Source organism: Bombus flavifrons, chromosome 2 (genome assembly GCF_040668555.2).
Source record: "Bombus flavifrons isolate JBK064 chromosome 2, iyBomFlav1_principal, whole genome shotgun sequence".
NCBI lineage: Eukaryota > Metazoa > Arthropoda > Insecta > Hymenoptera > Apidae > Bombus > Bombus flavifrons.
Genome location: NC_138443.1, coordinates 16,309,483 through 16,336,967, shown reverse-complemented (window position 1 = coordinate 16,336,967; position 27,485 = coordinate 16,309,483). Strand labels below are relative to the sequence as shown.

Sequence of the window (27,485 nt, the reverse complement as noted above, 5' to 3'; positions counted from 1 at the left end):
CATCGTCGCTTATTTTTTGCAACATATTTTAGGTACACACTTTTTAAAGTTTTCAAAGAGATCGCAACAACTAACTGGTTAAATAAGTTAAATATTATAAAGAAAAAAAGTGAAAAAAGGAAGCTTCCCTTCGTTATGAGCCCTGTTTAGTTGGACACGGAATTCTAATTTAGAATTTTCGTCTCTAACCACATTACTTTTATTTGACCAATACACTCCCGCCCTAACTCGAAAGGATCTGCCGAAGCTTCCTATCCCTAAGACGAGAAAGACGACAGGAGGCTAGCAGCAGATTGCGCCACGGCACTTTCTGCCCACGGTCCAGGGACTTTCCTCAGAGCATGAAATAGTTACTAAGAACTCCGACTGTGGCTCCGCGGTGTAGCTCGAAGGAACGCTTCACTTACCTCGTGTTTGGAGGTCCCTTATATACGAACGAGTAGCAAATGCGAGCACTAGCGAGAAAGGCTCAATACAAATAACGCTCAATACAGGTGGCGCGCAATACAAGTGGCGCTCAATACAAATCAACTCGACTGTAGCTCAACATTTCAAATATACATTTTTTATTAATTTCGCTATTGTCACAATTGGAAAATAAACTAATTAGCAAAATTAAAAAATTATGAGATAAAATTTTCTGTTTTATTTTCGAATATTAATATCCACATCAAAATCGAACTTTGTTAAAGTAAAAATTTGAATACATAGGATACTCTATAGATAACAAATATTATATTTCCTTCATAATACATACTATTACGAAATTTGTATCGGAATATTTATGTTCGAATTATACGTTTACATAAAATCACGTGTAACTTATACAATTCATGTCACGAGAACACATGACGTGTCACATAATGTTGAATAAGAATACAAAAAGGATTGTTTCTGCGTCAGCACCGTTTAAATTTACGCATCGATAAAATATCACTCGATTAGTACCAAAATGATTATAAAAGAAGTGAAAATTACACGTTGCGAACAATTCTTTACACGCGATAAAATTCGTTATATAAAAATATTAGCTATATTTTAGATCGATCTAAAAATTTAAAATCGTACCCAGTGACACGAATAAAATTCCTGTAATCTGTAAGTTACGAAGTATATCAACTTTAATATCGAATTCGTCTTATGACTGAGAATATAATCAATCGAACCGCAAGCATCTTTGGCTTTATTATCAAAATGATTAAAAGATATACAAATCAGCGAAGTAATCTCGTCTTAGACGTTGATCATTAAAATGAACACAGGCAAACGTGAAATGATCTGTCTTTTTTTGGAATGTGAAATGCGCAATCGTTTCGTTGTGCTTCTTCATTATCACCAACCAGATTAAAGTTAACAATATAGGATTTGATTTTTATCGTGAGCTTTTGATTTTGTGTCTAAGCACATTTTACCCGTGTATGTATATGTAATCGTTGAGAGCGTACAAACTTCTCTTTTTCTTCTTCCTTTCCACACCATATATACCCCATTTATTTTTTCGCCAAATCGTTCTTCCTTTGTTGGACACTGTGGTTCCTAATCGATTTATTTATTAATAGGAACTTTCTAAACATATCTAAACATTCGTTGTACAACGTTCGCAACGTCAACGATGTCCTTCAAATAAAATATCACAAATTCACGCTGACCATATTAATCAAAGATGCTAAAATCTTGATCGTACATATAAAATGAACGTTGCATTGATCTTTAATTCAGTAACAAATCTTCATTTATCAAGCTTTATAACAAAAGCTTCTCCCGGAGGTATGATAAGTTCTTTGAAATATACGTCTTTGTTTAATCTATACGATGGCCCGACTACCACATGACCACCGTAATAAAGGAAGGACAAATCCTTTGTTTGCGTTTGATTGCCCAGGTTCGCTAAAAACACGTAAGAGTTTCGTCGTGGATACCATCGTTCTACCACGATCATTTCATCTTCTGCATACCTGTGAGAAGAAAGAATTTTACATTAGAAAATTTGTTTACGAACGACTATTATATTGTAAATTAAAAAGTAAAATTATAATTAAAATTAAGTAAAATTATAATTAAAAAATACATTGTAAATTTCGGCGCTTGTTGAAATTTCCTGAACAACTTTATAAAAAAATCACATAGAAAATCATTTTTTATAAATAATATAGACGGAACAAAAGAAACAAACTCGACGATATTCAACTGACTCGAATATAAGACATAAAATTTGAAAAATTACATTAAAACCTTGATTATAAAATTAATTTTACCTAATATTACAGTTTGCCAGCACCTGTTTCTCCTTTAGCACCGCTTTAACATAGATTGGCGTAGTTTCCGATCTGAGAGAAGCCATTTTAGCGATGGTTCCAGTCAAGCTACTCTCCAACGGTTTCCTAGATTCCGGAAGCCAAGCCGTGACACCGCCGGATGTAAACTTAATCTCAGAACCGCCGATTTCCTCCCAATACATAGGAGCTAAGTTGTGCACGTGAGCAAGATCCTTATGATCTTTGCATTCACAGTCCAATATACCTATCTAAACATTAATCAGATTTGTAAAAATCGTCGTTTAAAATCGTCCAAGATTATCAAACATTATCATATCGTACAAAGATCACAGAGAAAAAGATACGATTGATCTTAATGTCGTTTTATAATTAAAAAACAAAAAAAAAAGTCAATGTAAAATAGCTAAGAACAGAAAGAACCTGCTGACTGACGCAAAAGATACGAATGCTAAGACAAGTAAAATTTTAATATTTTCGATATTTTGATATTACGACAGAAACTATCTTTTCAATTATCAAGAGTGTGAAGAAAGTTTATGTTTAATCGTCAGTGAAAGTACAAGTTTCATGACGTAAGATTACGCGACAACATATTTGTAAAATTGTTCCATAAGCAACGAAAATCAGACTTATCCCTTATAGTTTTTTTATATATTTAGTTATTTTTAAGAAATAATATACGCTTCTCCAAGTTCCCGGACTTCTTAAAACATCTTATCGGTATATATTACAGATACTACGCTCATATTATATCTAAATTTATACCTCGTCACCATAGAATATACTGCACGTTCCCGGAAGCATCATCCCTAACAAAGTCATAGCATGGGTAGCATTCTTCACGTTAATGGTAGAAGCTATTCGTTTCAAGTCCACGCCACCTATGGACCAGTGTATCCAAGGATAACCCGGCTTTTTAAACAACACACCTTTTGTAATATGCTCTACTTGGCGCTTGATCTCTTTCGTGCCATTCGTCACGCGCAACGTAACATCCACAAGATCCATATTCATTAAAATAGAGTTTTTCGCTGCAACCACTTTGGCAGCGTTCAAAGCATCCACGTGACAAATAAGTATTCTCTCAGAGCCTACGATGGACTTCCAGTGTTTCAAGCTGCTGGCAAAGGAATCTTCGTCCACGTAATGTTCCAGCCCTTTCAAGTAAAACCCATCGACTCCCCTTTGCAACCAAATTTTTATAGCCCCTGTCACGTTGTCGTTCTCTAACACGTTGTTCACGTGTTTCGACGTGAGAGGATCACGTTGCGGGGTATCCAGAGAAGGTGGCACCGAGGACAGTGCTTCGCGAATCGCTTGCAGCGACATGGAAGGTGTCGTCGGTGTTACCTCCTGCAGAATCGTCGTTTCGGTAACGTCTCTTCTCTCACGTACGGCTTTGTCTGTTTTATTCGGCTTCTCGGAGGGCACAGTTTCGTTATACAAAGACTTTACAAAGGGATATAATGGCAGATCTAGAACGAGGCTCATGTTTCGACGATGAGTCTCGTGCACAAGCACGGCGAAATCATCCAACGTTCCTAGTTCTTTATTCAGATCTGTCAGGTTCTCGATGTTTGTGTAATATTCAGGATAATGTGCTGCTGGGAAGATCGAATTTAAGCGGATTCCACGTACGCCTAATTTCTTTAAATAATCCAAACGCATCGTTATGCCTCGAAGATCCCCGATACCGTCACCTCCTTTCGAGGAATCTTGGAACGATGCGGGGAATATTTCGTAGAAGACGCTACCTTGCCACCATTGAACTGGAGGGTCGCACCTGTGGAAATATAAAACGATCGTTTACAGATTACTCTGATTATCTAACTTTTTAGTAAAGCAGTATGTTCGCGAATAAATGAAACGATCGAGTATCGAGAACTATATTCATGCAGAAATAGACAAGTAGAAAATGCATGCTACATACATACATATGTATACATATTTCTTAGTCTGGATAAAAAGTATTTTTCGTCCTCGGTTATTGACAATCGAAATACGCTGTTACTATAGTTATAATATTAAACATATCCTTAATCGTCTACAAAACTTCATAGAATTTCCAGCCATTTTAAACAAATTTCCATCATTGAATTCGACAGAAGTTTTAAACAAACGTTTGCACGAATAAAAAGCTACTTTCAATATCTAACTAACTAACTAGAACTAATTAGAAATTTATAGATAAGAATTAAGAAGAGAATGAATATTAAAAGGAATTAAATTAAAACAAACCTTCTTTTAACAAATTACAACAGTTCAGTCTTAAAAAATTCGAGAAAAAAATAGTCGCGGTATTTCGCTAATTGAGAGAAACGGTCTTGTCATATTTTTGCCTCCTGTTCCTCGTATATGTATGTACATATATGTATACATACGTACTTCTTCGGCATCGTGACGATTACACCAATGACGAGCGCTACGCATGCAGCCAGCACCGACATCAGAGACCAGAAGCATGTTTTCCGTATGAGTGGCCAGTTCCATTTCATGAAGCGATAATCCTTCGACGGCTTCGGTACCATCAGCTGTATCCCGACCAATGGTGGTTTTCCTCCATTCTCCTGATTGTAAAACTAAACAGTTACAGTCTAGGTTCTTAAGGGTGTTAGAAAGCAGGCAAGCGATTAGTGACATGGGATAGACACAGGTAGTCGTCACGATTCATTCCCTCCACCACGACCAAACGACCAAATTGACCAACAGAGCGATACCAGTTCTGTTTTGGTTGGCTGTAACATCGCCATTAGCGTGATTGTACATCGATATCGAAATGCAACTAGCATCGTGCCAGGGCAACGATCTGGGCCATTCTGAAGTGTTTTCAATCTTTCGTATATTCGTATCGACAGTCTCTTTGTTTTAGATTTGCCATTCACCGGAGCATAAATTTCAGAATTACTATTGACGCTGAGGGAAGTGATACGTATGTTTGGTTCGAACGATAACATTGGCGAACACGTACATACAAAAATAAAACACGTAGCTTTTAATTATTACTTTGCAATATTTGTACCTTGATCGAGCTGTTTCCGAGTGGAAATCGCTTGCGACGCGAATGTTGTACAGAAAAGAAGGAAAATACCGATTTGATTGGCGTTTCGTAAATATTGCGTACGACTTTCTAAAAGGATCTAAGGATCTTTAATATCGCTAATTAAAACGTAACGTTGATATAGCTTAGATATCATAATTCCATTGAAATCGATTATGATCTTGAACTTTTCGTAAAAAGCTTTTACGTTGCTAAAAGCGTGCAATTTATTTATTGCAAACGCTGTTCCGTATGTGTGAATCTTCTGCGGTTCCTAGTATTCATAACGCGAAGACGTTGCGTATGCCAAACTTATCTAACATCATATGACAATGTCAAGGATCCTAAATTTTCGATTACTCCAAGGAGTATATCATAGGTTCTTTAAATAGTTTGTTTCTATAGTAGCGAGTCTTTGAATATATTAGACGTGCCAAAGATAATGCAATGTCTTGATGAATTGGTTTTCAGTCGGAAATGGGACAATTAATGTGTCAACAATGTCTCAAACAATTACATATATGACACTAATCGATAGAATCTTAGAATCTTGTTAGCATCGGGCTGAATTATTAAGCGTCAACATACATCGATACAGATATCGTACGTATTTTTATACACTTTCTTTTTCCGTAGTAAAGATTTATCGAACGCAAATGGACATATTGCGACAAACGTATTGCGTTAACAACGTTTGGCAAACCAGTGTTTTTATGTGCCAAATTGACCAAAGTATGCCGAATACAAAACTTGCACGTCAATATTCAAAGAGAAAATATGAAATTATCTGATAAATAGAATTTTAATTAGTATTATAGGAAATCCGTTATGTATGAAATCCTGACAAAGTTCCTTTTTAAAGACAATATTTTTTAATATTTGCGATACTCTGATATATAAACGCGGATCAAGCGACCAGCGACAGTGGTTAAATATACAATATTTTCTGAGAAATTACATAATCTAAATGCTTTATGCAACACCTGGAGAGTGCGTTATTTTTCATTTTCACGGTAGATTTTCTGCTTGCCTATAAATTCTTACAACGTCATAAATGGTTCTATAACAATTTCATAAGAACCATAGAGGATCCTATAAAAAGAATAAGTCAATAAACCAGGCATACTATTGTTATAAACACCGTATAAATATTCTATTAAATGAAGCGTGAAAAGAAGATACACATAGAAGGGTGAGCTTGAATGAAAAAGACCTAAATAGGTTAATTTCCTTTTTGCGCGAGACGCTCGATATCGACCATTCAGTAAAGAAGAGTGTCAATTTTCACGTCGCTTAAAAGTTCATTAAAGGGCTTACGGTATCGTTTTCACCAACTATAGCGACTCTGTCGCTTATGGTATCCATAATCATAATCCCACCGCGGAAGCCAAACAATTTAGTAAGGTTCAAAATTTACACCTTTTTACGTGTATCACAGTTTCTCCTTTATTTATTCATTCGTATCGTTGTCTTTCAATAATTTTCTTCTCGACTGGGTATTTCGTTGTATTATGAAAATTAAACATTTGATAAATAAAATAGTGGCGCGACTAGAAACGTTTAATTACAAAAATAATCTCTATAACGATAGAAGATACTACGTAACATAGTGAAGCACTTAGAATTCTTAAGTTTTTGAAGTAATCCTTATGGTAACGGTACTCGGTTAGTTAAACAAGAAATGTGTTTATGTGTGCATATAACAAGAGGCGAACGATTATTTTAAAATGCGCAGTTGATTAGCTTAGGAAGCTTAGGATGCATAAGGAGAATCAAAATCCATGAAAGTCGTCTAAGAAATGAGAACGAAAAATTTTCTGTGTAATATTCTGCGATGCTCTTATACATTTTTTATGTGTCTCGTTTAAAGAAAAAATAGAAAAACTGCATATATATTTCATAAAAAACAAACTTTCGTATTTGTCATTCACAAGACAGTTGCTCATACAAGGAATGAATATTTAGAGACTCTTATAAATCTTCACATATATATATATATATATATAACAAATTGGATTTTGAGGGATAAATGTTACAGCTATTAGAATCTTTTTATTATAACATATGATATTAAGATATCTTAAAATTTCTTTACCAATTCATATGTATAACAACTCACTAATAATCTCATGATAATCTCATGATAATCTCATGATCTCTATTGATATACGATACGACGATCAAAAATTATTGATCTTCTAATAATATTTGTATGGTGAATGGAACAGAAGTAGCAATCGATGAATGAAAGAGTGTTTAATTACGAGCCGGTGCGGTGAAGACAAATACAGTGACGTGTACCAAAAATAAAATAAAAGTACGAGACGCGCATATGAAATTGAACTTGGCATAATTAGAACAATGATAGAACAGGTGATCGGCCGTGGCCAAAACAAAGCGTGCATTGCACAAAAGCGAATAAACAAAGTCATAAAAGTTACCAAATGACGAACAATCGTACGCAATTCTCCTGTTAGACGTTATTACGTGGACCTTACAAATGACAATAAGCCAGTAACGATGATTTCGCACGATTTTTATCGAGGATTTTTATTAGATAACACACTTACGCTATCCAAATTATTCACAGTGAGGATGTAAAGAAACATAACGATTTATTACACTGTGCAATCCATAAATATGCAAAAAGCGTAAGAGTACACAGTCGGTCGCAACGTATATGTATTGCGGTAATATAATTAACTCTCTGCTGGCTCGACGTTGCATTTCATCACGTTCATCTTTCCGTGTACCGAGCGATACGCAAGGTACTTCAATAGATCCTTTCACGTAACGAACTTGCTTGCCGTCAATGGAAATTCGAAAATATAAATATCATATAATACACAAATATAGCTGTTATGAAATACTTTATCTTAAGTCGAGAAGAATTATTAAAGCACGTACTGATATGAAAGAAAGGTATTCGCCGAACTAACAGAGAGTTAGAAAGAAAAAGAAAATATCGTAGATAATTATTGTACGTATATGTATATCAACAGTGGTATCGCTGATAGAACAAATATAGCGAAATAAGTATATCGTACTAATACTCGTATACAATATCAAATTTGACAAAATCAAACCTGAAATTATGCAAAGATGTTCCAACATTTATTCTTAAACTTAAACAATACTATTAATACATCTTCGTAAATGTAAACAACGATATCGATAGTATGATTCTTTAAGTAAATAACAATATTACGATGATAATATAATTTCTTAAATAAATAATTTCTAATTCACTGAAAGGCACGTATACACCGTATGTAAATATCCATTTTAGGTGTTACAGACACGTAACGTCTAGACTCTAGACAATTGGACAAGAATAACAACGCCTACGCTTTTTCAAGAACGCGCTGTATCTGTTCTGTCAAGTTCATCTCGCGATACACTGTCTTTCATGAACGCTGCAAAAAAATTTCACGAATAAGTAAATTTCCATAAAACGCTGCTTACCAGTGCTTGAGCATCGGGTGCAAGATGTTGATAGGCTGTGTTCAATTGCGTCAATAGCTGTGCACAAACGGGTTCGTTTGTGTCGCTGCTGCTTCCGCTGGTCGTCGATTCCACCATCGGATCCCGCGAACTTGGTTCTGCAATTAGTTCACGATGTTCAGAAAAAAAAAATTGTCTTCCGTCAACCGATCGCGCGCGTCCGACCTGGATCGCGTATCGAAATTGAAAAGCTTCGCGGCTTTGAGTTTCGTAATTGTCTGAGATGATCCAATCATCAACGATCGCTGTTCATCGACCAGACAGAATCGACGTCAAAGCACGCGTCGATTCTCGGCTATTGTTACGGCCAGACTTCGTTACGATTAATTTATCGCTTCAATTGAAACCGGATCCCGTTAAAGACATTTTATCGTCGGCTTAAGTGCCGTGTATATCAACGGGGCCATTATATAAGATCCTCGAGAGTGACAAGCATCTAAGTACTTACGCGTTTCGCGTTGCTTGATAGGGGAGAGCCGGCAATGATTTTGTTCAATTTCACTGGACAGTAACCGCGGAAAAGCGTGAAACGAGTATTTTCTACGTTTCACTAGTCGTGAACGATGTGCGTCCTGATAGTGCAAAGACGTGGCCAAGGTGTAATATTGCATCGCGTTAGAAAAATTAGTGACATTTAAACGAAACGTAATTGATACAAAGAAATCGATATATATATTGTCAAGTAGTATCGTTTAAGACAGGTTTTCAACCAGAGATACGCGGAAAATGTTTTGAAAGTACGTTGCAATCGTCGTATTAGCTGCTTATTAAACTTTTTATAATTTTATAAGATTTCTTAAATGTTTATATTATTTTTCTATTTACGAATGTATGTGATTTAAACACGCGTAATTTAATGCGTATATACATACGAGTACTGTTTGATGTTTTATTTTATTCCCATTGTTCCCTGTGACTATAGTTCTATCTATCTATGCCATTCTTGTACAAATATGCAGAAAGTACGTGAAGTATAAAATATCGAGAATCGCTGGTTTTGAAGTGTCGACGGCTGAAACTGTAAAGGATATATCGATTTGCCAGAAATTCACTATTTAAAACATATTGCCTTTCTCCATAGTTGGGTAGCATAGGATTCGTGATTTTTGCTTCTAGTGGTTTTTACGAGAATCGAACGAAATTTGCTCTTCGACGAAACAACTACCGACGAATAGTGTGTAGTTAAATATATTATTACATAGGTGATAATTACAGTGAGGTGAAAATAATAAAAATGAAGTAATATAAAATCGTGACTCTATGTGGATAAAAGTGAACGTTAATTTTGTTCAAAATAATCGTATGTTTTTACTGGCAAGAACAAAATCTACGAATATATTAAGAAGCCAAAGAACGAAACATATATTTGCTTAAAATTTCTAATATTTTTCATTGGACTTTTCTGGTACCGAATAATTGAACGATATTACGTTGTAAACGATTGATTGGAGTATTTATAGTGAAAAAAGTAACAAGAGGCGAGAATTATAATTTTCTCAACGTAACTTGATCTTTCTATGATAATAGTATTACCATGTAGAAATTAAAAAGACGGAAACATCATCATCAACCCTAATTGGCGGGGTACATTTAGACGAAGATCATATTTTTTTAAACAACAGCGAGGAATAAATATTTGTACTTAAAAGATATTTCGACGAATTAAACGTACACGATATACGACGTATAATGCGCATTTATTTCGTAGAAATTGCTATATCTAATCTCCGACAATATTTCTGAAACCATAAAAACGTTCAAAGAAGGCCGCAAATCTTTGATTAAGCTGGATACTCTGTCCAAAGTTATTAAATGGCATAAGCGATTTTATTACACTAACTATCACAAACAAACAGAACGGGCTTGAAAAATCGATAAATTATCCGTATAATTCTGTAAAGATTGACTTTTGAAACAACCACCAGAATGAAAAATGCACGGACATAAGAAATGGGTATACAAATCAAAGTGACACGGAAAGCTGTCTAGATTTTTCAGTTCGGTAATATTATTTAGTGGTCGTTGAGAGAAATAAATCAAATCCATCAGATCGACAAATTAGGGTTCAAACTTTGGAAAACGAAGCAAACGCAATTCTTGTACGAAGTCTGTTCGAAATTAGAAATTTTAGGCCTGAACTTTATAACCAAAATATCTACCACCCACGTGCTTTCTAACGATTTTTTGAATACTGAGTTCGGTAAGACAGAATGCGTTGGTTTTATCAGTCTATTTTTATTCCTCTCTGACACTAGTATTTTACTCCAATACTACTTCAAATACTAAAAGCTAAGTTTTTAATTTATCAAGGTAGATGGATACTTTCAATTTTATTAATTTCGATCGTGATATATTATTTTTTATCAATTCGAGCGTTAGACGTTTACTGTGCCTAAATTAATCGTAAAATGCTTAAGACAGTATTATTTCAATGATTGTAGTCGTGCGATTTAAGTATAATATACAAAGTTACATGTTAATTGTTTTTTTATAGAAATAATCCTGTTCGAATACGAAAGGAAATAAAATTGCTTAAATTGCAATTTTGTAATTTTATTCTTTTCATTTAGCGTTAATTTACCGTAGACATTGGAACTTCGAATCAATTACGACTGATCTTTCTTTCTTCTCTCTCATTAACTATATTGGTCCTTGGACTTTGTTACTCGATGGCTTCTCATATATTTGTTCAAATATTACGCGTACAAAAAGCCATAAGTGTATCTTTTAATAGATTATGACGTTAAGATTATCTATAGATTTTGCTTTATGTTAAAAGGAAAAAAAATTTCACTTATACGCTATATTAAGATAAACCTTCATTCTAACCATTTAAAGCTCTTCGTAATAGAAAATTAGATACATCAATTGTTTCATCTTTCGAAAATTATATGCAAAGCGACTAATTATTCATTTTTTATATAATTACATCCATAGTATATTTATAACACATTCATAACACATTCACAGTACATTCAATACTTTGATAAAAGAAATACTTCATTAATTACTAATAAAAATTAATTATTACGTATAACTGAATTAAATGGTGTTTAACGTTAACGTTTGTTTAACAAATTATCTATCACAAAACAGACACAACCAAAACGGTCAAAAATTCCCGAATTGTTTCTAGTCTTAAGATACGAGAGATTAGAACTCGATACAGATAATATCATAGTAAAACACGAAACACATGCGATTGATATTGTTAATTGCACGATTACACCGAAAATATGCCAATTACCAACAGAAACCTACCATCGTTCAGTACTCTACTCGAGCTGTTCACTATATTCATGAACTCGTTAAGCCCATCCTCCTTATTAATATTTTCAAGCGTTGGTGGAGGAATCGATTCCACGGGTTTTCCTTCCGAGGAAGCGAAAATGGTGTTGATTTCCAAGGCATTGTTTGGTTGAGTGGCCGGTGGGCTAGGAGTTAAAAGCGGGCAATCCGACGCCTCTTCTTCCTAGTAAAATCACAAGCGTTCGATATGCGTTATGTCATTTTTCTTTCCAACAGATTTCCTCATAGATTATTTTTACCATTTAAATAATATCGTTTGAAAGATAAAATAGCGAAACAGTCGTCTTTCTTCTAAACAAAATAGCAAGACAGATTTGCTGCATTTCAAAACATAAAACAATGAACCAGATGAGCGATAAAAGTATATGTACGAATCGAATCATGCGTATGTATGTTAAGTACGATTTTTGGACACGACATTAAATATATTTGCCTACAAGTAATTTTCTAATTTTTAAATGTATGTTATTGTTGTACAGTGAAATGGATGGATCGATGATTCTATTATATTATTTTTTATATTATTATAGTAATTATATACACATATATGAATTTCATCGTATTGTAATTACGAATGCTATTAATAATATTTGTATTATTATGTTATCGTATTAGTAAATTTAATTGATTAAAAAAAAAAACTTCCTTTCTCTCTCTTTCTCTCTCTCTCTCTCTCTCTCTCTCTCTCTCTCTCTTCCATCATTGAAGAATGCCACAAATTCCATTATATTTACCAAATTTTCCAGAGAAGTTCTATCGCTAAATATTACTCGCTTCTTAAGTTACGCTTCTCTATATTACTTTTTTAATTTTAAATTTAATTCTCAAGATTAATTTTAATTTCAATGAAATACAATTTCAATTGCCGTAGAATGTAATATCTTGTTATGATCTCTCTTCAGTATGGTTTTCAAATTTATTCTTCATAAATCGTATACGCTGTACTTCCTAAATTAGGCTGGGCCAACATACATGATTTCTGGAATCATCTCCACGAACAAGCGGTAAGCTCGTAATAATATTATCGTAGGTCTGATACGCCACAACTGAAGGAAGATGGTATCTATCAATAAGAATCATCTTGTGGATTACACAAACGAATATAGCGTATTACTCATCAGATCAGTCACTGTTTCTATTATATTCTCTGGTATTATCATCAGGTATATTCAACAAATATTACCGCAATCGTATTTTCAGGATTTATCCCTTGTCCAGTCGCACTTTATTATTTTTTAGCTTTATGTGCACACAGAGTTAATGTTGTTCGTGTAAAAGTTAAGCTTGTTTAGAAGCAAATACGGAAAACGTGTTGCTCGAATTTAAAGCAAATAAAGAATTTGTTAATTAAACGACAAATATTTCGCATATAACTACTTGTAAATATTGCGTATATGATATATGACTTTTAATGTAATTTAAAACAACTAATATTGTACGTTGAAACTCAATATGTACTACTAGTTTGTCACTCCTATCGCTTATCTGAAATCAATGTCGGTATCTAAGCATATACCTATCATCTACAAAACAAAGATTAAAATAAAAGATCATCACACTACGATATAAATATCGTACAGATTTTTAAAACAAAGCACGTGAACTTATCTTATCGAGATTAACTGAAGCGTTAAGTACAAATTACTCGTAATTGCAGAGTGTCTATTTTAATAGCTAGACCTTATATCTTAGATGTTAATCTAGCGAGTTAAAGGAGTCTTGGAAACCACATGCTATTAAACGTAGCTAAATATATATACATGTAGCGTGAGAAAACACAAAGAAACAGAAGAACGAAAGAATAAAGCTACGTTATTTGTGTCGAACACACCTGTTGGTCCTGACTTATAATGAGCTGCCGCGAACTCGGCGATGACGCAAGTTCAATTGGTAAAACCACCGACAAAAGACCCTCAGGCTTCTGGATATTCATGTCTGTCGAATGTAGAAAAATCTAATTTGTTTTATATTCTCAAACTATCTTCGACGCCGAACAGCAGGTGAATATACACATATCAAATCGTTCTTTCGATAAAACATCGAAACGCTTCGGTTTTATTTCTGTCTTATTTCTCATTTCTCTTTCCTTTTCTTTTCACTCGCAATTTCATACATCATGATTTTATTCCCGTCTTAATTCTATCCTGTTTAAAGAGTACTCTCCTATCGTCGAGTTAAAACCATTACATAAGCACGTTGGAAATAACAAAAAATGCCAAGTGGCATTTTTGTTCGCTTGAGTTGCTGCCCAACGCAGATTAACGAACGAAATTACAGCTGCGCGTTCTACGATGAAATACGATCTTTACGTGGACATATTTGCGAGTGTAAGTGCGAGTTGCACACTGGTAAGTATATGACACATAATACGCTCGAACGAAACGCAATCTTCGGTCATATTTACGAAGCACGCGGCGCGCCGACTGGCAAAGTGCGTCGACTATTGATCGAAAAATTCTATGAAGCACGCGTTCGCCGAGCTACGATTTCTTCCCCTAATCCATTAAACGGGATTGTTGAGAAGGGCTGTCCAAACGATTCTCGGGATTCGTCATTGTTTCGTTGTCACGCTCTTTCAAGCCTGTTCTTACGTCATATTACAGCGCTTGTTCAGTTCAAACCAAGTTTGTTTATCGTACAAAAATTACAATATGGCCGCGGTCATTACTGGACATTATGCATTTATGATAAACTTTAAATTTGTAAAAATGCGCTTAAATGAACGTAATATGGAAAGATATAAGAAATGTCGAAATTACGTTGTAATTATCGTCATAATAGATCGTTACATGGAAATAGTATTTTATCAGAGTTCGCCTTAATATAGTCCCTACAATGCGATGAAAAAGTCGCGATTCTAACGAACTCAAGCTGACCTTGACTTTACTACGACAAAAGGGATTACCGAAACGTTTGTTACCGTTAGATTACGAGTATTTATGAATGAAAAAATTTCAAGGTTTAAAAATGCACGTAATGCACGTAATATATAAAAATGCATAAAATAATAATTTAGCGTAATAGTTATAATATTTAGTAGACGAAATAAATCTCTGGTACGATTGTCTTAGTAAACAAATGAATATGCATAAAAATTCGCAGTTTAATGATAATATTTGAGAATGAAACGAATCTCTATTTGGATTTTGCGTTTTTTATTTAGTTCGTAAAAAATATGAATTTCCATAAACATCACCTGACCTAGTTGTTACATATAAAAAGCACGATATTCTACGTGTAATATAAACTAAGTGCAACGAGTAATTTCTGGAGATAATAAAACAAAATTATTTAAAAATTAAAAGTCGTGAAAATATATTTATAAATTCTTATCGATTTGAGGAAAAAGAATATGTCTAATTATTGGAGTTATTGCACACATGCAAACACTGTTAGTGAATAGAGTTAAATAACAGTGAACTAATTGTGAAATAGGGAAAAAATCTATCGAATTTGATGTGGTGAAATTCGGTGATACAATTGGTCACGTAGTACCTTTAAACGATATGTTAATTTGAACGTTTATGCTTTCCCTGTTTGTTAACGTAGTTCTAAGAATAAGAGACAACAGTCACGTTGATTCTGTGCTAATTTAGTTTGTAACGAACTAATTACAAAATAAATATTTATACACGTGCAAGACTTTTATGTTCATCTTCTATGAACACGTAATAGCAGTTACAAATAAATCGAAGATAATTTTGTATTGCAGCTGCTACTACGATGTTGTACAAACAATGCAACAATCGAAAACGCGAACCGTTATTGCGTTTATCAACTATTGTTAAACTGTGCATGTATATGTAAACTTATCGTATCTTCATGGATACCAATAATTAAAGTAATGGAAGCTTGTTTCAAGAAACAGACGTTTAAAAAGAAATTTGTTTCACTTTCTTCAAATATTATATTTTTATTTCATTATATATATTTATATATCTTATTATAGTTATAGATTTTTGCATATTACGAGCATCCTGTATATTTTTATACGTTTAAACTTGCTATAAATGCATAAACATCCGCAGTCTAATAATTACATAAAGTTATCACTTCTCATATGAAAAAAGCAACTACTTGCGCAATCACACCTTCTATCACCATCACCATCACTATACATTCAATAACGAGATCATTTGGAACATCATTATTAATATAACGAGTAATTCTAAGTCACCTACTGTATCGATAAGAATTACGAATTATCCAAAAAATTCAAATTTATCTAATTTACCTGTAATACAGCCGGTTACCACAAGACGGCATCGGCAGAACACCTAAACACATATAGAACCGTCCTCGAGAAATCTTCACCCCCGAGGAATCACAAAACTAACAAGAGATTTCTTTCGAGACCGGTCGGTATCTCAATACGTTTGATACGCCACGACTCACTTTGTCTACGTGTGCGATTTTCCACTACCGAGAAACCTACCAACGAAACAAGGACAACAAAATCACTACCGAAGATAATGTCTGTGGCTTCGGATGTTGATGACCATCCTGCAGTCCCCAGCCGTAAAGAGAATCGCGTGCCTCCGCGTAGTATATTTAGCAACACCGTTTCGTTCCGTTTAGTCCCGTGGTCTCTCACTTTTCTGACCGAGACGTTCGCGCCCTCCTCGAGTCTGCGCTCTTGTCGATGACATACATGCAATTCATCGTATCAACTGTGATGGTTAGAAGCTCAATAACCTCGATGTTATATCGTTTTAACAACAATCGACGGTGTAGTAAGATTGTTTAAAAAATTAGCTTAGAACTCGAACATTCATTCGAATTTCATAAACTTTATAGGTAAGGAATTATGTATAAGAAATACGGAAAATTATTATCGATCCAGAGAATTAAAGAATAGGAAAGAAGCTATTGTAAGTTGTTTCGTTTGCAATTCATAAATGTGATGCATTTTGTATATGATAAATGTAATAATAATGTTTATAAGAAGAAATTGTTTAAATAGTGAAATAACTCTATAAATTGTTAATAATATGACATTAAAATTACGAATAATTTTAACAATATTAATTTTTCTAAATTTCCTCTGTAGCCCCTTTAAACATGTTAACATTCATACACGTTGTTTATTTTATTTTCTTACTATTTACCGATAGTATTTAGATGAGGATAATATCGCACATGACAGTATCGATTGGTTCTTGTCTGTGACCATATTCATTGATTAAGTATAGAATAGACGCGATATTAAATGAAAGTACTATAAGATATCGTGTCTCACGTTCTGAAATACCGACCACGGAAATGATCAGAGTGTTCTATTTATAACACCGCGGCGCGACGATTGTAATTAGTCCGTTTGAACGTGATCCATTAATTCAAACAAAAGTTTAGTTAGTCTTGGTCGATTTGTATGTTAAGCTTTATATTATATTATCGTTATTTGAAATTAAGAGCACTTTAATCATGATATTGAAAAAAGCGATTGTTCGATTACCAAACTTATACTGTAATAGAAACATTTGCGAATATCTCAGAAAGTACAGTCGAGCGATGGTAACATGTAAAAAAGGTTATTCGGGATATTGACCTTGACAATATATTTTAAGGTTATTGAAACCGGTGAAGTTGTCCGCTTTGTAAATAATTACCCTTATGTCCTTACTGCTTACGAGTTCTTGTTTATGCAATAGTAGTTCACGTTCAGATAAATAAATTCAGTGACCAGAAGTATATTTAATCAAGCACTAACTAAAGTTTTGTTTGAATATACCGAGCGCGTTCGAACGAACTAATTACAATCGACGCGATGTTATAAATTGTAGAGGGCGAGAGGAGCATTCTGGTTTTTTCGACGTCGGTATTTCAGAATATGAGACGTGTAATCTCATTTAATGCGACGTCCTAATATCATGTGCTTAGTCAATGGTGAGGTTAAAAGCTATGGAAACTACATTATCGACATAATGTCGATAATTTAATTAGAATTTGTAGTAAATTTTCAATACACTTTTTAATGATTGAAAATTTATTTTTCTTTCTCATTTTATAAAACATACGAAGAAAGACATTTTTATTATGTTCATTTATAGAGATTTTAATGTCAACGTATTTTTGCTAAATGCATTTTATTGCCAATTTATTGTTAATAGAAGATACATTCATTGAGATATACGAAGTGTACGTTTGAATAATAGTAATAATTTTTTATAAATATATTTTTATGAATATCGACGCTAAATACGGTGGAGACAAATTTTGTTAATGAAGAATACTAGGAGAAGAGGAGTACTTCATGTATTTCGCCCTCTTAATCTGTTTTTACTGTTCATCTGTACATAAGAGTAATCGATAGGTTACTCAAGTAATCGCATCGAAATTGATACCACAGCTTGTAACTTTTTGCAACTTGAAACGAAACGATTATTTATTTCTACGCTTAAAGATAGAAATGGCACTACGATAGTTAACTCGGAGTAAAATAATTTACAGTATATCAATTTTATTGATATTACGTCTTATTGTAATATAATTGACGATTTTATTTTTTAATCGATCAGATCGATTAAAATTTGCTAATCTTTACGCAGATATAATGCTGTCACTCCAGTTTATGTTGCATTTATCACGAACTGCAGTGACTGAGAAATATGTAATTTTGTATTTTGTCGAACAAAGGTGATTTTCTGACTACACTTCTGCAACGTGCAGTTTATTCGTTTTGCGTTACGCTGTGCACATACATACTTTTCGTTATTGTTACAAAGTTATCTCGTTACTTCGTACCCTTGTATCGTGGTACGTACATATATGTACGTATAGAATGTGGCGCATACCTACATTCCCAGTTACCCACGTATTTGTACTGTATTTACCCTAGGATGAGCTTAGAGACAGTTATGTATAATTAACGTACATGAAGTTTCCTCCCGAAATCATGACGTATGTGCAGTGATGCATTTACCGAATTAACTAGTCAAACATAATAAACCTATGTTCCATTTTAATATATTCCATATAATTTAAGCAATTATCTTTTATGTTGTTGAGTGTTAATATTCGAATATTCGTGAGAAAGTAATTTATCAACAACGTACATAGACGTTCGTATCAAAAAATTATAAGAGATATCATATCGATATTAACGATATGACGAAAGAGATTACAAGAGATAGTGTATCAATTCATCTATTTCAATTTTTCCATAATATTACAGAAATATTATTTCAATCTTATTTATTCGCAATACCATTTAAACGTTATTTTATTACTTTCCCATAATTTTATGAAGATATTAATTCAGACTGATTACATTATTAAACTATTTTCTACATAAATCGCAAAACACCAAGTAATTTTTCATACGTATATTTTTATTCAGAAAACTATTCGGTACATAGACTCGTTTTAATAAATTTTACTCTTCGAAAGGTCAAAGATATTTTTATATGTACAAGCATTAAATTGCTTTCATTCTGTAGCGGGTAATCCAGTGTCGATCAATGATGGATAGACGTCATAGTTAGTGACTGGTTCTCTCACTCACACAGATATCTAGGAATATAGTAACGGAATGTAATAGATGTACAATTAATGGGTAATGTGTAACATAGAATTTTGGTATTGGCGTTCTCTTCGCGTCTACATTAACGAAACTAGCTGCTCGGCTAATCAATACGCTTGCAACCACTAGCACATTTTGCGTTCCTTAGTTGCGTATCCAAGTAGATTAGTTCATACATTGCAAGTTAAAACGTTAACAACGTATTACATATATTTCGCAGTATTAGTCATAGTTATATATAGAAATAGCATTAATTAACCGTTAGATGTTGCGTACAGGAACAATAGGTTGTTATTTCTTTCAAAAAACAAAATTGGTAAATTGGTAAATTATATTGGCAAATTAAAGTTAGAGTTCAATGTAGAAGAATAATATAAAAATCAGTAGGTGTTTGATACGAGCATTTGAAATTTTTCTATAAATGTTTCTAAACGTTAAAGGTTTTTTATGTATGCAGAAATGTTTCTATGCAAAATTTGGTCCTGAAACACAGGTTAATGTTATCGTGTCATTCAAATAGCTAGCGATCTATGAATTTCTAGGATCTGCACAGAGTTAACGTAATTTAGTACATTTCAAACTTTCAAAAAGATATCGGGAAACTGAATTTAATTAACTTTCAGAAATATCTTAAACGCGATCCTTATGGAATGTACACTGTGCAGCCGAGAAAATCCAGATACACGCGATACCGAGAAACCATAAGGTCGTTAAACTCAATATCGAAGACTTCGAAATACGTACGGAACAAAATACGGTATCAGTGACTTATAGGAGCTATCGTATCTTTTCTAACTACTTCTGGATCGAGAAACTGGATTTTAACGGTAAGCGATATAACAAGCTGCGAAATGTAGAATTCTAGATGCTCAGGATTCGTAAGAAGACGTTTGAAATCATAGTACATAGTGTGACGTGGAAGATTAGATTCGTTCGCTATGAAATAATACAGGATCATAATAACAGCATATTTGTAGTATCATTTCCATAATTTGACGTTGTTAATCTCATTGTATCAAATATTATACAAATATCAGTTCTTAACCGTCGTTATCCGAATATCAGATCATCGATGATTGCTATGTATGTAGAATTTGGACGTATCTAAGATTACTTATAAGGATTCGGCGTATACATGAGATGTTTCAATTAGGATGAAATAGATTCTAGCGACTTTAGATGTTTCCTGGTGCTACGGTATGTATTTGGAATTGTGTTAGCAATTCTGTATAGGTCAGAGAGGATTTGTGTGTGTTAGATGGTTGGACGTGGTCCAGGAAGGCCAGAGTTACTCTCGATGGTTTATTTTTTGAAGCAAGTGGAATTGGATTTAGCGTATGAATATGTTAATGCGTATTGTGGCGAATTTTTAAACCTCACAAAATCCTTCCGGATCCGCTACTTCAATATTTTCTAGTTTTTTCTAGCACCAGTTATAAAACAGGTATACGTTATATTTGGCTTAGTCATTTTTTCGTATTTCTCTTAGGCCGTCAAACATACGTATAATAATTTTGACAACAATTTTTAATCAGATTTCTATATTAGAATTCTTGTAATTGCCTTTTCGATGGATATTTTCTTAAACCTGCTTTGTTTCTTTAAAAATCATTATCAAATCAGTGTTGTCAATTCGATATATTTAAATTTACTAATATACATGGACATTTCCGTTATCAGTGTTATCGGATAAAACGCGTACAGATTCATGTACAGATATTTGTGTGTATGGGCATTTAGATCCAATCGCTGCAGATATGTTTTCAGTACCTATATGCCTTTAAACAAATGATTTCAATCATTCCTGAATTCTGTTGCTATGGCATTTAAAAGTTTTCGATATTTTCAATCAAATGAAACAAATTTTTCCATCGGTCATTCAAACAACAAAGCATTTCTATTTCAAGAATTATTGAACACGACACGGAACCATTAACAGTCAAATTACTAAATAAAACTATAACAATTCGAATAGTCCATTCAGATAAAGAGGAGCGTATCACAATAGGATCCAGGGAAATCAGCAGAAGAAACTTCGTTGGCAAAAGTTTCGTCAAGTTGGATGAAGAAAATGAACGAAGTGTGGTTTCTATAGCAAGTTCCAATCTTGCGGAATACCACTTGGAACATGCTTCGAATATTAATGAATTTCTTTGTATAATGGCCTACCTATAATTTGTTACAGCGTCATACACAAGTTCCATGATAAATTTTCACCTCCATTGGCAATTTTATTCGTATTTCATCCAGAGGAAGTATATAATATTTTACTAAATAAGAAGAAATATCGCACGTCCTTAATATTGCACTCTGATACAAGTATCGTGTTATCCTTTCCTAAGTGATCATATCGTGCCAGAAAACTCAATAATAGCTTGTACTCGTACGAAGTTGATTTAAATTAAAACGACATCTTGCGTACCTACGTGCGACGTTTGTAATGCTCTACGTATAACGTCCAGCATAGGGGATGACGCAAGGTAAAAATAGATAGAGATGAGATATTTTCAAGTGGCAATCGGAGCACAAGAGGGAGGAGTTTGTATATTACGTCATTCTGACACTTAAGATGGGACAAACGTGGGCGAATGATCAGATGTCGGACCGGAGTGGAGAAAAGATCCGAGAAAATGGTCTTCGTGTGATGCCTGAAATGAGTAAGACGACCACCAACACGACGTATTGAAAGCAAGCCACAAAAGTTCCGCTTTTCTTCGACCGAATACCGACTACTTTTCAGAAATATATTTCTCCGTTCAAGCCACGCGGTCCAACAAGACCGTTACATAACTTTTGATATATTTGTACGATTTATATTCGGTCGGCTGATTATTGTCTATAGACGCAGAATTATACGAATTACGGAATAAATTGAAACGTATGGTAGAGAAAATTTAGAAGTCAATAAGTTTCTGTTATTCGCTGAATTGGGATACATTCGTCTAACTAATAATTTGGAACATTCTTATTTTCTGCCACGTGGTAGAAAAGAATGTGCGTATAAATTTATTTAGTGAAATAACAGTTTAAATTTTAATTAATTAATACATGCAATGAGATAAAGTAGAGTAGTTTCACGAAATACATGGTCAGAGACGTCAGTAACTACTGATGTATTGCTGCAAAGAGCAATACAGACCAGAGCAAGTAGTATTACCGCAGAACAAGGGAAACGATTTCCCAGTGGTACAAGTCAGCATTTGATGCTAGCTTGGGAGTAATGAACCCGTTATTGATACTTCCACATCGTAGCTTGGTTTAACTTTGTCTGTAAATAACAAGTGATACAGATTCCGCGAAAAAATCAAAAAGTAATAACCGGTGATTGAAAAAATGATTGTCGAACGTTATGTATAAAATATTTTGTACTGCCATCGCATCATATCTTTGGACAGTCGACTATTATATTGTTCTATTTCAGGTGATTCAGAAGAACAAATTCTAGACATTGCGTGTCCTCCAGCTCGTTCAACGTTATATTACAGTCGCTTCTCACGCGAGCAATAACACTTTACATGCAACCATCGCAATGAACCGATTTTCTGCCTAAAATGTGTAGGTTCGAAATATTTGAAACTTACGATGTTAACAGTTTCATGATTTACCGACTATACGGTAGAAATATGTCAAAACATCGTTCCTGTTAAAATAATATTTTCCTTATAATATATAAAAGCTTATATTTCTAGTTGACATTTACTTATACCACAAGAATAATGAATTTGTAATGATTATAAACATTCAATGTAGAACAGTCATAAATTAATGAAAAATATAGAAATAAATAATAAAGAGGAATAGTCACTTTTCCATATTTTTAGTTTATGAATAAATATAGTAAAGAAATGATGATATATTAGAATGCAAGAATAAACGAGACAAGAATGAACAGTAAAGGAATCAATTAAAGACTTCTAGTTCGTACTTGTATCCTGCTTAATCAATTTCTGATAGAACGTACCACGTGGTGATTTCTACACACGAAAAACGTTTACACTCTATCTGACACGATATCTATCGCAATAATTAACAGCGCGTTATGTGAGACTGCGTATTGTATCGTACAAACGATATAAAAAAGACAAGGATAAAATAAAGAGAAAACAAAAAACGGTAAAACAGATCGTGTATGATTAATCGCAGTGTTAAAAGAAGCATCCTAAAAGATTTGAGGAACTAGTTGACTGGACGTCGATTGAGCGTGCAATCGTCGACAGAAACGTCGAATTAGAAATGAGGCAAACAATCGAAGCAAAATGCACGACAGTTCCGCGAGAGCAGTCGAAAGGGGTGGCTGATTCGTGGTTGCTCGCCGAAACGATCGTCGAAGGTCGGTGACGTTCGTGTGACTCCGACGATACGACGCCGGCGCTATGTAACCTGCTTGACGTAGCAAGATGGCGGCGGCGTGTCGGAGGCGTCTCCGTCCGCACAGTGCTCGACGTCGAGCAGTCCGCGTACGTTCGTAACAACGTTTCACCGCATTAATGTGGTAGTGCACCCGGAGCATCGCACACGTCCGTGGTCACGGTTCAATCTCGTGTTTCATATCGTAATATCATCAACAATTAGAGAAACAACGTGCGACGACGAGACGTCGCGAACAGTGCTAGCACGACGAAAACATAGAGAGAGAGCAGTGTGAACTCAATTGGTCCCGTTCGCAATAATTCTTGTTAATTTTGCTCGTGGTGCGTGCTATTCATCCCCTCCATATCCTTTACACTTCCTCTTCCCTTTTTTCCCTCCGTTTCTCCCTCTCTCTCTTTTTTCTCTTTTCCTCTTGTTCTACGTCCCTCTCGTTTCTTCTCACCTTCTGTTCACCGATTCCTTGCGAAATTCTACTTTCATACGCACATACATACATACATACACACATATATATATATACACACGAGCGTATATCTGGTTTCTTTGATTTCCGATCCGTGTTCCCTCTATCCGTCCCGTTTTCCTCTGTGATCGTTGTGAAATGCCCGTGATAACCGGTCGTGCCTCTCGACGACAAGGAGGACGTGACGCTTGTCGTTGGTCTACGGTTCCTTGACGAGCACGATATACGTGCAAACCGGCGCATGCACTGCAGCCCTTGCTACTATGATAATAACGAGAAAGGTGGCACGGTGGGCGCTCCTCCTGAAGCGAGAGGCGCTCGGCCGAACCTACGGTGCACAAAAGCGGTTCGAGCAAGCACCCCGCGGTGCCACGGCGATGCTGCCTCATTCCGGCCGGGTGGTAGATGACAACATCGACACCGACACCGACACCGACACCGACACCGTGGCCACCGACCTGCACAGGACCAGCAGCTGCGTCGCGTTGGCGCTGCCGTTGCCGTTCCCGTACTACGAATACTACTACTATCCTCGTGCTGTGATCGCCGCCTCCTTGTTAAACTCAGATCGCCGCACGCTCACCGACAAACACGAGGACAACTACTTGCTATCGTTACTCGCAAGAATCGACGAACCGCCAGTACCAAAGTGCTTCGACTTATTGTTAGTAGCATCGACCAAGATCCAGTCAAAGGAGCTGAACGAGCAACAGGACGAACAGGAGGAATACGGTGAACAGGAAACGGAGAACGTGGCCAGTTCGACAAACGACGAGGAAGTAAGAGTGCTCGCGAACGTGAACAGTAACCGTCTTAACCGCCGGAACGGGCGAGCACGATTTTCCGCGTGACCAACAGCCACTCGCTGTTACGCCGTGTCGATGGTAATCGCGAGTGCGATTCATACAATACCGGCGTGGTATAACGGTTACGACTGGAACGAAACGACCCTCGTGCAGACACAGTATACGCTGAACGCAAAAACATACACATTAAATCGCAGTTCTAATAATTAAGCAGACCGAGCTTCTGAGATACTCACGTAAAAATAGGGGAATTCGAATGAAAAGTAAGAGAACGAAGTACGTACATACATTGTCATATATACGCGCGTGATCTCTCGTGTGTATTCCTTGTGGATTTCAGTGACAGTCGAATCGACGAGCAGAGTGCGCGTATGTAATAGATTCGAGTTATAAATTTTGTGGACTCCTTGCTGGTCGTAGTTTCGAGCCTTCAAGTACGTGGGAATTTTCGCCGGCATTCGTGTACAGTGTACGATCGACGAGAACAGAACGTTGCGCGACAGCCTCGCCGGGATATCGTAGAAGAACCACGATAACCTCATTGTTTTGATGCACGCGTGCCGGGTACGAAAGAGAAAAACTCGTTACGAGAAAGGACACGACTGTGAATACGTAGTGCCATATGCGAATGAGAGAAAAAAAGAATAGTAAATATACAAAGGAAATATAGAACAAAGGAATGGCAGAAGTGTGATATCGGACTGCCCGTTGCATTCGTACTCCTGCCCTGAAATTTCGATTCGTGTAGCGCCATATCGCGACACACATATACATATTGTATCTTTCTCTGTCTATCTATCTGTCTCCCTCTTCCGCCTCTTTCTTTATCTCTTTTTCTCTCTTTCTCTCTCTGTAATATTTACATATATATGCATACGTATTATATACACATATACTTATATATACGAGTATATATGCACGTATAAACACACGCGAGTGTTTTTCTCGTATTCACACGTTATACGTGGGTACAGGCGCACAGTGCGGAAAAGAAAAAAAGAAAATAGTAATATCGCTGCGGAAAGGGGGTCGTAAGTACGTCGTATACGCGAGTGTGCTCCTTCGATCCGGCGTGTCTCGTTATATAGCTGCAATCTCTTTCCTACGGATCTCCACGCCACATGAAGTGTCGCTCGACCAATTAAGCGAAACTCTCAGCGTTAAGCCGATCTACCAAGAACATCTTCGAATATGTCGCTGCTCAGCGTCACGGGTGAGTCTTTTCCACTTTTATATTTTTTTTTCTTCTTTTCTTCTTGTCTCGTGTATTTCACTACACGCGCCGCACCGCGCCGCACCGGTTTAAGATGACGACCGTTAACTGGAAAATATTTCGTTTTATCGTTTCGCCATCGCGACACTTTTCATCTTATCGAAATCGCTTTCGATTATTACAATGCTTTATTTTATGTATTTTTTATTCCTCTCTAATCTTTATACATTTACACAATTAGTCGTTTATTTTAATGAAATATTTGACTTTCAGTCGTCTCGTTTATTTTATTCGAGTTTTTACATAATAGGAAATTATTGTAATCGCTTCTCTGCAAATGTCGTTTCACTTAAGTGGCTTGTTTTATTTTAAAGCGGTTTACCCGAAATTCTCCGGATGAACGTGAAATAGAGTTGCAGAACTGACGATAAAGTAAGGTTAGAACAGTCTTGCAACGATGGCTGCATCAGATTTGAAACTTTTTTCTTATTTTCGAATAAACTGCTCGAGAAGAGCAAATGCTTCTAAGCAAACTTGTAGAAATGGAGAAATACTTGAAGCACGAAGTAAGGCGGGGAAGAAATTTCCAAGACTCGTTCCGAGAATATTAAGTACGATGGAAACGAATGTGTTGATTAATAGTCGTTATTAAAGTTATTCATTACGCAAGTAATTAAGGACATTTCCTCATACGTTCCATATTTGAAGCATAGTAAATAATGCTTTAAGCATATTTCCTTTCTATTTCTTTTGGTCTGAAAAGGTAAACGCGGCGTATTTATTTCTATCGAATGTGCAAAAATAACAGGAATGAGAGGAAATATTATTTCACTGACTATACGTTGTTTCTTAAATCGTCGCAAGTGCAAGAAATATAAAAGATAAGCTATACATAAAGACAACAAACGAATATTTGTTATTCAACCTACTTTCTTAATTACTTCATGGTTTTCTTCGTTTTGCTTTTAAAGCCTTTGATATGCA

General features: G+C 35.2%; 2 protein-coding genes across 13 annotated transcripts in view; one reads left to right on the top strand and one right to left on the bottom strand.

Annotated features, from left to right (window-relative positions):
• Nucleotides 1–113: 113 nt before the first annotated feature.
• Nucleotides 114–17,873, bottom strand: LOC138187634 (maltase A2). 6 transcript variants are annotated; one of them, XM_069128626.1, is made up of 8 exons: nucleotides 17,736–17,873; nucleotides 13,958–14,061; nucleotides 12,079–12,289; nucleotides 8,779–8,915; nucleotides 4,662–4,855; nucleotides 3,042–4,059; nucleotides 2,256–2,524; nucleotides 114–1,955 (listed from the first exon to the last, which is right to left on the bottom strand). In XM_069128626.1, exons 2-8 carry the CDS (start codon nucleotides 14,057–14,059, stop codon nucleotides 1,730–1,732), a joined length of 2,157 nt encoding a protein of 718 aa, XP_068984727.1. In that variant the 5' UTR covers nucleotides 14,060–14,061; nucleotides 17,736–17,873; the 3' UTR covers nucleotides 114–1,729. The 6 variants fall into 6 exon arrangements, with proteins under 6 accessions (XP_068984727.1, XP_068984712.1, XP_068984734.1 ...); XM_069128611.1 differs by lacking the exon at nucleotides 17,736–17,873 and adding an exon at nucleotides 16,361–16,737; XM_069128633.1 differs by lacking the exon at nucleotides 17,736–17,873 and adding an exon at nucleotides 16,361–16,737 and having other exon boundaries at nucleotides 4,662–4,843.
• Nucleotides 17,874–25,332: 7,459 nt separating this feature from the next.
• Nucleotides 25,333–27,485, top strand: part of unc-13 (protein unc13 homolog) — a 378,276-nt gene continuing 376,123 nt past the window's right edge. For all 7 annotated transcript variants that reach the window (XM_069130578.1, XM_069130571.1, XM_069130572.1 and 4 more), the window contains exon 1: nucleotides 25,333–26,501. In XM_069130578.1, the coding sequence (XP_068986679.1) occupies nucleotides 26,480–26,501 (22 nt within the window). In that variant the 5' untranslated portion in view covers nucleotides 25,333–26,479. The remainder of the gene's footprint in view (nucleotides 26,502–27,485) is intronic.

What these genes read in the sequence shown, in the direction of transcription:
- LOC138187634 (XM_069128626.1), bottom strand. Translation starts at nt 14,059, where the DNA reads ATGAATATCCAGAAGCCTGAGGGTCTTTTGTCGGTGGTTTTACCAATT. An exon ending in CACCCGATGCTCAAGCACTG is followed by an intron (nt 4,856 to 8,778) that starts GTAAGCAGCGTT and finishes GTAACTGTTTAG; the next exon opens with TTTTACAATCAGGAGAATGG. An exon ending in CTGGCAAACTGTAATATTAG is followed by an intron (nt 1,956 to 2,255) that starts GTAAAATTAATT and finishes TTCTTCTCACAG; the next exon opens with GTATGCAGAAGATGAAATGA.